Source organism: Physcomitrium patens, chromosome 15 (genome assembly GCF_059467195.1).
Source record: "Physcomitrium patens ecotype Gransden chromosome 15, ASM5946719v1, whole genome shotgun sequence".
Classification (NCBI taxonomy): Eukaryota; Viridiplantae; Streptophyta; class Bryopsida; order Funariales; family Funariaceae; genus Physcomitrium; species Physcomitrium patens.
In genome coordinates this window covers 15877607-15889541 of record NC_143424.1, presented here as the reverse complement: position 1 = coordinate 15889541, position 11935 = coordinate 15877607, and the positions used below count along the sequence as shown (strand labels likewise).

Below are 11935 nucleotides of genomic sequence, written 5' to 3'. Positions count from 1 at the left end.
AGAGTCTTTTCAAAACAATCCTCACTTTGCAAAGCTCTTACAAAACCATTACAAGCTCTTGTCACTTCAAACCAATGCTTGAAATATCTCTTTAGTTTTTTCTGAAATTCCACTCTTTGATCAACAAAAGAGCCTTAGAATTGTTATAGGTGCATGGATTTGAGCATCAAGATCTTATTTACAACCAATCTTCACCAAGTATTAATTTCTAACTTTTAAAGGAAATTTTGTTTGATTAATTATTAACTTCTATTTTAAGATATTTCTGTTTTATTTTTATTTTTTTGATCTAATTTATTTTGTTGTAAATATGGCCCTTGAAAGTAAGTAGAAGCCTTTTATATGATAAATAATATCAATTATATTTCTATTTATTATCCATATTTATTTAATATATAATATATAATTTCATATTTTACTTTATAAAAATTATGTGTTATATATTAATAAAAAATATTTTAATGTATTAAAAGTTTTTTTTATTTATAACATTAAAAGTTTTAAAGGTATTGCTTCCAATTGTATTTGGATACTGCTTCAAAACTACACTTCTTATATCACAACAACATTTTAAATCCAAAAGTAATTCTCTAAAAGTCTCTTTGTTATTCAATTAGAAGATAGCTTCTTTACATCAATTTTTTTTTCTACAATTTTCTACTAGAGAATAAGATCTATTTATAATAAAAAAATAACTCACTCAATAAAAATCCTAACTCCAATCTAAACAAAATACCTTGCATATTTTGGTACAAGTCATTAAGTAGTCAGAAATCTTTGTAATATGCACAAATTAGCACATTGGTTTCTATTCAACAAATTACTTTTCTTCAATAAATCCTCAAATGTTCTAATATAGACTTCAGTTCTTTTCCAAGTATCTAAACAAAATACCTTGCATATTTGATATTTTGTCTTATTATTCTATGGTGCTCGAAGATCTCAATATAACAAAATCATATAAATAGCTCCAAACTATGAATATATATCGCTTGAATAATTCCAAAAGATATTCCATAATAGATTAAAAAAACTAATTTCCAATTTCATCTTCTCACTTCTCACCCACATGTAGAAAATTACACATTAGATTTATTTGCTATTTCAAAAATATTTATCAAACACTCTTTTTTCTACATTGTCCCACAAACCATACAATTTTCCATCTTAAAAATTGAATCTATAATTCTAAAACTAAACCATTAATCTTAAATAATCCTCAAACCAACACTTAATTTCTTTACATATTTTAATAACTTCACTTCAATCTACAACTTTGATACAAAAATTACTCATCCTAAATTATTATCCAAAAACATTAAATGACTTCTACAAACCACCACAATGTCAAGAGATTGCAATTCCCCCTCCTTGATTACGTCAAATCATAATCGGCCCCTACACCACCCACATGCGCAAGCTAGGGTTCAAAGTCTCCCAGAGACTGCTCACAAAATAGCCAGCAAAAGAGTACCACTAAAAAGGTTTTCAATATGTACCCACACATGGAGAAGCACCACCAGGTTCTCAGACGTGGAGGTACTCAATTGCAACACGCTGTGATTGTGAGTTTACTACACGCTTCTTCCTATTCGAGATAGGAACAAAAGACCTGAAACCATCAATCAAATTATCAGAAGCTACACAACTCACAACAACTCAGTGTTTACGAATGACAGATACTTCACTTAACGCCAGTGCCTGAATTTCTAATCTTAGTAGCAAAGTTCCTGGTGAGCAATTCATGATTTGTAAGGGCAATAAGTACTAAGATGAAGACAATTAGGGACAAAATTATAAAGTGGCATCACAGCTTTGAAGGCTGTAGAAATATGGCAATTTTTTAGGTGGCGCCACTCGAAGCCCCCCAGAACTAGGAGAAACTCTCATTTCATGCTCAACATTTTGAGTTGTGTATCAGCACTCAGACAAACAGATTCCTCAGTATACCTCAAGCACTATAAGAAGAAATGAAAAGAAAAGATTGCACTTCAGACGTCAGAAAACGGATGCATTGCCTGTGAAGATGCAGGCACACTACCAATCTCCTCACAAGCTTAACATTTTACATGTAATATCACACTTCAATGAGCTCCGAAAGAAAACCCCCAACTATGGCGCTTCTAGGAATGAGTGTAAGCAACATAAGTAGTTGGCCGCTAGCCTCTAAGCCTTGCACAATTCGTTGCTTCATCGTAACCATACGCCCAAATGCAAGCGAGCTTTTTCCACGATTTAAAATAACAGCAAAATCTGATTTAACGACTACATTTGGTTGCCACACAGATGCGTAAAGTGCGGCCATGTGACCAGGGAAATCAAGCTGTTTCCACAGAATTCATGCAGACGCGAATTCAAACGACTTGAACAAGAAGAACAGACTGAACAGCTGCCTTTACTGTAAACACGCCGAACCAAAGCCTGCAAAACTTGCACGGTCGAACTCACCAGAGAAGTGGTTGATAAACCAGACACTCGCCAAAACATTTTCCTTTTTTCAGAGCCTTCAATCTCGATTCGATTCTTCCTTTCCTTGATGTCACTAACGTATCAGGAGGTCCCAGCGCGCTGAAGGTATGCCAAGTGGCAGATGCTCTGGTTAACAGACGTATGGGATAAACTAGAATGAAATCCATATTAAAATTGAGAGAGGGTAAGAGAAAACAACAGTTTCAGTACACACGATATCGGTGGCCATCTTTTCTCAGCCACACCAACTGGTATCTGTGGTCAAAACTTGGAGTTCCGATGTTCCCAGCATTCGCTCTGAATGCTTTGTAACCATTACATTGAAAACTGCTCGACAAGTGCATATGTTCTGTTTTCCCTACAAGGATTGACCGCTGCAAGTCCTTACGCCTCTCAGACTCCTTCATTAAACTTCGCCCCATCCCACTCTCACTGCCCCTTCAAGACTGCTGTGGAACCCATCATTACTACTGCCAGCCTTCCACCTTATCACCACCTCGGTAACATTTGTTTCGTCATTCGTGTGTATCTATTCACCTCTCACATCGGAGGTGACGCATTGCTTTCCCACCTCTACCCTCATATCCTCATCGCTCCGAACATCTACCGCCCACACAGTCATCAATCAGACTCACTATCAGAGGTGGTCACACAGGATGTCTCGCTCTCAATGCTGCCCACTTGGACATCCATTCGCCCCTTGAGACCCAATCGCCTGTGGTTATGGTTTTGGTGGTGATTCCGGCTGCGCTTTTGTGCGCTTGGCAAAGATGTCAGTTCATTGCGCTGCATTCACAGCATCAAACCCCATATCAGATACATATGCATCACCGAAAACCATCCAGTAAACCCAAGTCTAACAAGCCAACGACCTATACTTCACAAGCAAGGAGAGTATGTACCTTCTGAATGAAAGCATCAATCTCATCTTGAGTCAATGCGTCTGTTTCTTCTGCATCCGCTTGACTCCATCCAAGCGAAATCAGAAATGACATTTCCTCGTCCTCCGAGGGTCCTTCCCCTAATGCCAATTTCTGCTCCAGAGATCCAACAGCCTCCCTTAAAACCTGGTCCTCATGGGCACCCTCCGTCATGCCCTCCCTTAACTCACAATTCTCTTCACCCATCGCACCAAAAACCCCAGCGTCAGAGGCAGCTACTTCGCCATCCACGGTAGTATCCATCTCTCGTCGGTCTATTTTATCCAACGAGTACGATTGAACTACGGAATGTTCACTAACGTCCTCCAAAAGCTGCACACTATCGTTTACAAGAACATCGCTTTTCGGCGCTACAACATCCATTTTATCTACAATATTCGGTGGACCATCCAACCCCGCTTTCCTTCGAAGAGCATTGAAAAAGTCGAGACGATTTTGTGTTGGCACGGAAGGCCGACGTTCATCGCCTCCAAATAAATCTCCATCCTTCGAGCGTGTTCCCGCACTATTCCCGTCAGAATTCACAACAATTGAAACTGGTGGAATCGGAACAGCGCGCCGATCCAGAAGTTGCTTCTGCTTCCGGGATGCACTGTTCAAAACCCCAACTACACTTGGTGAGCTTCCTCCACCCATTCCGGGGAGACCCAAACCCGTCGCTACCAGTGGTGAAGCTTCCGCTTTCATTACTGTATTCACTGGGGAAGGAGATGACACAGGAACCACCTCTTTGATAGGAACCTTTCTGGTTAAAAACTTGCCCGTTCCTTGCCCCAATTTTAGAGCCTCGGGACGAGATGCTGGTGGCCGATAAGGCGAGCTTAAAACCTGCTGGGAGGAGCCCATCGCTTGCCTCGGCTTCAGAGCGTTCGGAGGAGCTGTTACATGCACTGTCCGCTCCACCTTCTTATCACGCGGGGAAGGGCCCTACAAACATATACACTGCTGACATAAACAAAACTCCCCTTAAAATAAAACGCTAATAGTTCAAAGTCAACAACCCGCTCAATGGACGATCAAAACATTCATATATCATCAAGCCGGAAACATTAGAATTGAAATATCCACCAGAATCTTCGGAACCATTGGAATCAACTGCCGAGACTGCTGCAGTGCACGCTCCTCCAGCCGCTCTTTCTCGGCCGAATACTGCAATTTTTACAACATAAATTGCTCAGTCACAATTTGAACTCTATTGCTTGTTCCAAGATATCTGTCAAAAAATACCCTGTATGAACCAAAACCTAGCCCACTGTGTAGCCAAACCTTCTAAATCTCCCCATTCAACACAAGATACTCAAAACTTTAAAAAAATTATTGATCAATAGTTTCCTCAAGTGTGCAACACCTAGTTTTTATGTAAATGATTTGTCCAGAACGTCTTGTACCTTTCTTTGAACAGCACGCGACACTCACGCATCAACGCTTAGAATGGGGGACACATGCAACCACAGCGGCGCACAAATCATAACGTACCTGTGGAGGGGTGCGCACGCGTGGAGGGACATAGACCAACGCCTCTGCCATCTTAGGAGGATTCGTCATGTTGCCGGTCACTGAAATACTTGCCAGAGCTGATGTCAGTGAAGTGATTGCAGTGCCAGAAGAGCTCAAAGGACCAATCAGTGTGCCATTCACAGCGGAAGGAACCTCGGCTAATGCGGAGCTCCACCCTTCTCCATTGCTGCCTCCTGTCGTCGTAGACACCAAGCCGCTACCAGGGCCAGCACCAGTAGGCAGACCAGGTGAAGAAGCTGCTGATCGTATTTCATCCATCCTCGGTGTGGAGGACCCTTGCCACAGATGTCGTGGACTCGAAATCACCAAATTCCCCAGGCTCGCCTGTGTACCGCTCACACCACCGCCCTTCTCTTGAGCACCAAGAGAAGGGAAATTACGCTCAAACGCTGCTTTCTGCATGCTGCTAGTCAGGCTACCGCTATTCGAGGGAGGGGCTGTTGGAAGGTTCCCTGACTCCGGAATTTTCTTCTCTCCATTCTCAAGTGCTCGAGCTGCCGACCCCATCGACTGAACTCGTCGAAGTGGTGCAGATAAATCTGCTTCATATGGGCTTCCTGGCAATTGACCTAATCCGGGCCTCCGAAGTGAAGACAAACTGTCGAACTGTTCGGCCCGCTCTCTTTCTCTCTCATCAGATCCTCCGAACTCTCCCAAAGCCCTGCTCCTGTCTTGGTCCCAATCCCAGTCCCGTTCCCTACCTGAATCCCTATCACTCCGATCCAAACCTCCATCATAACTGCGATAGGTGCTACTGCGACCAAAATTGGTGTACCAGCGCGGGGAATTTTCCCTCTCTTGTTTTGAGCGGTCACTGATGCCACTTCCTCCCCCTGGTCCCCGATTAACTGCTGAATAATGCGCACGGTCGGAGGACGAAGAAAGCGGAAAACGTGGAGCATCGTACTCAGCATCCCTGCCTCCACTTAATAACCCGGGTGAAGCAGCACGAGTCCGCAGCGCAAAGCCTCCTCCACTCTCCTCTGAATAACGACACACTTCTAGATTAGTGTCACGAAGCACCAATATATGTCAGGGATGTCCGTATCCACCAAACTCGACCGGCAACAGCCCTGTAACATACCGAAATAACCGTGACAAACCCGAACCACGCGCAGTACAGAACTACCACTCTCACTAATTACTTAGACTTTGCCTAAGCGACTACGCTCGCCTGTCGTGATTATGCGCAGAAAACACTGGGTGTAGGCCGTCAACCGTAATTGAGCATTGACGGGAAGCTAGTGCTTAGTCCGGTGGCGTGCCAATGTCACAACATATAGCCAACCCCCTCTTCTTTGCACCTGCAATACAAACATGGAATCTCACCCAATCCATTCACAAGTCGCTAAACATACTCACAATCTCCAGCAATGCTAAGATTCGTTAACTTCTGTCCCGAAACCTAGCTTATTCGTACGAACCAGAGATCCCTAGACCTGAACAGACCCCTTGCTTCATCAAAAACACTTTTTTTATTATTTTGCGCCACGGGACAAAACGTTTTCACATTAAAAGGACGAAATCTAACCGACATGCAGCAAATATCCTTCGCCCCGACTGCTTCATGTGCAATGTGTCACGGTGTAGCAATGTCACAAAACAGAGGGAATAGAGATAAAAGTTCAAAAGTACCTTGATGGTTAGACGATGCCTGCAAATAGTGGCTTGCGGCGCCTATCCCACCACTGCTGGCCCCTTTGAGCCATTGCGGAACCAAGGATGGCTCACTTCTCTCCATCCCTACCACAGACCATGATAGGTCTGCCGGCAGGAGCCCTACCGTCACTTCCTGGATACTACTACCAATCTAACCAACACAAACCCTCTCTCTCACATTAAGACACCATAGAGGTCAGTCGTTTCACACAAGCACTACCCTAATAGAATCCATAGTGCCCCCTTTCCCTATCCCTCTTTCTACCTCACAAACAACAATGCGAGGCTTATTTACATCAGTGCCGCAATCCCTGAAAACCTTCAAACTCCAGCGTTCACCTCCATCCATCACCTTTCAGTAGCCGACGAAACCGTAGCACCCATGTAGAATCACTTGAGTATCGCATTACCATAAATCCCAACACTCCATGACGATTTTTCTTCCAAGACGTGATTCAATGCTGCTAACAGTGAAATAATTCGCAAATCTTTCAATGTTCATGAGATCCTTCGCAAAGATCTTCCAAATCACACCGTAATTCCCACTCAAAAAGTCGGCGAAGCCCCAGCTGAATGTCAAGTCCACAATCCTGTATGGTTCACTGTAACCCCTAGAGACCCTGATTTCCACTTCGACAATCCTATATATGCACCCAAGGTTGGCGTACGGCAAATGCAAGTGACTCTCACAATAATGATCTTGCTCCCATCTAAAACCTGGTCAGCAGAAAAGTTGAAACCTCTCGGTAGCAAACGCAGAGAAAACGTGGCAACGCAAGTCTATTCACTCCGACTTCATTCATTCTGTGCTGAGTGTCTGAATATAACCAACTCTCATCATGCACGTCCGAATATGAATACACACGCCAAATGCCTCCACCCTCATTCCACGACACAAATCTTCCCCTCCCTGAATTTCTGCATATGCTTGATGGTTTTCAGGGTTTAAAACAAGAAGCTGGAAATCACTCCTGCCACCATGCAAAGTCTGTCACGCCTGCTGCTACCACTTTCTGCAAACCCGAAATCTTCTACGCGAGAAGTTCATCGAGCGGCATCGGACTTATCACCCACACCAGGATCCCGACCACCAAAATCTGTCCAATGTCCTAATTCACCAAGCCTACATCCCGCGTAGCGACTTCCTTTCCCATCGTCGTCGTTTCTTTTGTCTTGTGAACCAATACCCCACAAACACATGCCACACACAATGACCCCATTATCTTCCACCGGATACTGTCGAAGGATTCACCCTCAAGTCTTCGCAAATAAAATCACCGGTAAGACTCGCGCTCCACATCCAACACCCCTTGCAACCACCAACCCAACCCGCAAGGGGAATGCCCTGGACCATGAATCTCACCCGCCTTCCACTCCGTCCGCTCCAGAAACCACCAAAACCCGGGGCACACAGACCTCCCTCCGGAACTCCGCCACGAAAAGTCCACGACTCTCACTCTCTCTTTCACTCTCTCTCCTCCTTCCCTCTCTGCCTCCGTCTCCAATATCACCCAGGAATTTCCGACACTGAGCTCTCCCTCGCTTCGCCTCGCTTGTGTCTTCCAATACACACACTTCCAGAAGAAAAAGAAAAAAAGAAAAAAGAAAAAAGAAAATCCTTAGACACACAACCCTAGACTCAGAAATGACGAAGGAACATAGCCTTAACAACCCCGCACAGCACGGCTCTCCATCTCCTCAGGGCTTCTCGACGACGAAAAAAGAAAAAAGAAAAAAAGAAAAAAAAAAAAAAAAAAAAAAAAAGCTACACGAAGAAATGGTTTTCTTGAGGAAGCGCGGCAGGGAGAAGCAAGAAGGACCAGCAGCAATCCGGCGAGCAAGAGAGCAAGAGCGCAATGTAGAACAGAATAGGGAGGAAGAATAAGACGAGGGGAGGAAGCGGGAGGCAAAAGGCAGAAACAGATATGGGGGTCAAGACAAACATAAAGCCCCAAACGAATTGGTGGCAAAGCACAAACAACAAAGAGCTCGCCCTCTCCTCGCATTGGAATGAATGTTGATGGACGAATGAAAGTGGATGGACGTATCATATTGTTTATCATTCGTTCATACCCTCTTTCTTATTCTTCGAGAATATTCTATAGTGGGCTCTGTCCAACCCACCTCGACGTCCCGGCACTTCCGCGGGGGGATGAGGTTTTCAAAAACCGAATGAACACTATGTCTCTGATGGGAGTCTTGGCCCTTTATCATACATGGATGAATGATTAATGTCTTCACGTGCTTACATTGGTTCTCATGTTGTGCATTGGTCCAAGGTTAAGGGGAAGGGTGTGGTTGTGGATGGAATTAAAAAATAAAATAATATAAAATAAAACATTCGAGACCTCTTTTGGTGTTTGGTCGTGTGCATTCTTCTCTTAACAAATTCATTCAATACAAGCTTTTATTTATTCATTTATTTATTTTTCCTCTTTTTTCTTTGGAGGTTAAGAATGACTTGAGGTTATTAAGAATGTTTATTAATAATTAAATTCCAATTACTCAAAAAAAATTATATATATATATACAACTCATGAGATCTTTTGAGTATTTTATTAAAATCCATGAAAAAATAATCTTTCATATCTTTAGAAATTTGATTATTTGATAACCTTCTAACACATATTAAAATAATTAGAATCTTTGCTGAAGGAACATGAATAAATTTTTCCATTCAAATTTTCTTGAAAAAAACACTTTTAAAAATAGGAGCAATAAGACCTAATTTAGATTCAAGTAAATTTCTAAAGAATTTTGCAATAAAATTTATAAAATAAATAAACATATATATATATATATTTTTTATTTATATTTTTAATAGAAAAGGAAAAAATTATAATTCTAAACTTCATTACAAGTATATAATTATCTTAATTAAAAATAAAATTCTACTTTATATTGTTTTATATTTATTGGATATTATTTTTGACAAAATTTCATAAAGTATTATAGTAAAGTTTTTATCTAATAAAAATTAAAGCGTAAAATAAATTTTACAAATAGAACTCTAAGACTATTTATAAAAAAAAATTGATTTATTATAAAAATACAAAATAAATGCTAGTTTTTATAATTTTAATAGAGATGACCAATTTCATATTTTCATCAAATCAATCTAATTCAATTTTTAAATTTATAAAATATTAATAAAAATATATAATAATTAAATTTAAAAGGTTTGTAATAATTTTTGTTAAATTAGGTAACCAATTTTGATTTAAAAGATGTAATAATAGAAGAAGTTTATATGATTGAAGATGTAGAATTTTTGTTCAAATTTTGATTATATAAGATTTTTGTAATTAATATCTGAATCCACCAAAAATATATAAAAAATATTCTTTATTTTTATATTTAAATTATTGTGGTGATAATAAATTGAGTTTTTTAAATAAAAATTGTAATTTAAAAAAAATATATAGAATATAGAATACAATACAAAAAGTCAAACATATACTTGTAGAAATTACAAATGGATAACTTTCATCTTTAAAAGATATCACTTATAAAACCATACAAGTAGAAGTAACTATGTAAGATTATAAGTGTTTATTTATATTTAATACTATGAAGTATCCAACTAAACTTATTAAATTAGCATTATCGGGGTAAGAAAAATATAATACTCACATAGAATATATATGTTGTAGTCTTAAATTATTTTTTAATTTATTTAAGAAAAAATAAAATAAAAAATTATAGTTTTTGTCTACAAATGTCAAATCTTTATTTGTATAATCCAAAACATTTATGCACATATAAAAGAAAAAAAATATTTTTTATTTATGCAACATTAAAGACTATTCAAGTAGAGGTTGTAATAGAATCTTAGATCACTATAAGGATTATGAAGATGTATTTAAAAAAACCTATACTTGATATCTTATCAAAACTTCAATCTTATTATTGCGCCATTGACTTGTAAAAAAGAACTCAATCTACTTTTAGACCAATTTACTACCTATAGCAAAATAAATTTCTTATTTTGAAATATAACATTGAAAAAATCTTATAAAGAAATTTATTTAACATTCGAATTCTCTACAAGTGCTCCAATCCTTTTTGTTCAAAAAAGAGATGAAATCTTGAAAAAATTTGTGGATTTTTATAGATTCAATAAATTGACCATCAAGAATTTTCATTCTTTGTTTTTAAAATCAAGAATTTTTTATCATTTGGATAAAGCTAATATCTATAGGATAATTTATCTAGAATGAGTCTAAAATTTATATGTATCATAAAAGATGATGAATGAAAGATTGCATTTTAAATTACATATGAAAAATTTGAATGTAATATTATATCTATTAGACATAAATTTAATAACCAATAACCTTTTTAAAATTTTAGTTAATTTTTTTTATTTTATTTAAAAAATATTCTTATTTATTTGAAGATTTTGAAAAGATAAAAAATACTATTTTTATAATAAAAAAATATAGATGTATATGACTCTATGCAAATATAGAAAAAAATATATTTTACACAACTCAAGTAATGTATTTGGAATATATTATCTCATTTTTTGGTTTATAAATAGATTATAAAAATTTATATAATATCATAAATTGGAATTTTTTAGAAATAATATGTGATGTTCAATACTTTTTGAAATTTGTAAACTATCATTGAATATTTATCTAAGGCTTATCTATAGTTTTTATTCTATTTACAAAATTAATGCAAAAAGATAAATTAAAATAAAATCAAGTTGTAATAGCAATATTTTAAGATTTAAAAGTATCTTTTATCTTAATTTTCATTTTTTATTGACTTGATTTTTCTAAAGCACTTTTCATAAAAGCAAATACACCAGATTTTGCATTAGGTGTAGTTTTATTACAAATATATGTAAATGATAAACTCTATCTTATTGCCTATTGTTAAAAAAAAAATCTCAATATTCAAGATTAATTTTGAGATTTGTAATAAATAATGTCTTGCTATTGAAGATTTATTTTAAGATTGATGTCACTATTTAGAAGGCACTTATTATTTAATCTCAATTCAAATTGTTCAAAAGAATATTGAATATTTCATGTCAATACATGTCTTAAATTTTTACTTAGTTGACTTAAGCATGTATTTTTCATAATTTATGTTTAATATTACATAATGGCTTAAAAACCAATAATGCTTATCTAATGCCTAATTTAGATATTCTTATCTTACAAAAAAAAGATATTATGTATGATTAACATATGACTATTCTTACAAAAATAAGAAGAGGTACATCTCTAAGGTATTAAATGAATAATCCTAATTTGTTTTAATTTTCTAGATATAATTTGTTGAAATACATTAACAAATCTCTTTATTCTTAAAATTGGAAATAATCTTCATTA

General features: G+C 37.5%; 1 protein-coding gene across 2 annotated transcripts; it reads right to left on the bottom strand.

Annotated features, from left to right (window-relative positions):
* Positions 1-2725: 2725 nt before the first annotated feature.
* On the bottom strand, positions 2726-8501 carry LOC112292414 (uncharacterized). 2 transcript variants are annotated; one of them, XM_024540872.3, is made up of 6 exons: positions 6564-6702; positions 6147-6232; positions 4887-5911; positions 4479-4559; positions 3372-4337; positions 2726-3255 (listed from the first exon to the last, which is right to left on the bottom strand). In XM_024540872.3, the coding sequence occupies exons 2-6, from the start codon at positions 6157-6159 to the stop codon at positions 3091-3093; spliced, it is 2250 nt and encodes a 749-aa protein (XP_024396640.2). In that variant the 5' UTR covers positions 6160-6232; positions 6564-6702; the 3' UTR covers positions 2726-3090. The 2 variants fall into 2 exon arrangements, with proteins under 2 accessions (XP_024396640.2, XP_024396638.2); XM_024540870.3 differs by lacking the exon at positions 6147-6232 and having other exon boundaries at positions 6564-8501.
* Between the last annotated feature and the right edge of the window lie 3434 nt (positions 8502-11935).

What these genes read in the sequence shown, in the direction of transcription:
- LOC112292414 (XM_024540870.3), bottom strand. Translation starts at nt 6,669, where the DNA reads ATGGAGAGAAGTGAGCCATCCTTGGTTCCGCAATGGCTCAAAGGGGCC. An exon ending in GGCATCGTCTAACCATCAAG is followed by an intron (nt 5,912 to 6,563) that starts GTACTTTTGAAC and finishes GTCGTTATTCAG; the next exon opens with AGGAGAGTGGAGGAGGCTTT. An exon ending in CAATGGTTCCGAAGATTCTG is followed by an intron (nt 4,338 to 4,478) that starts GTGGATATTTCA and finishes ATATGTTTGTAG; the next exon opens with GGCCCTTCCCCGCGTGATAA.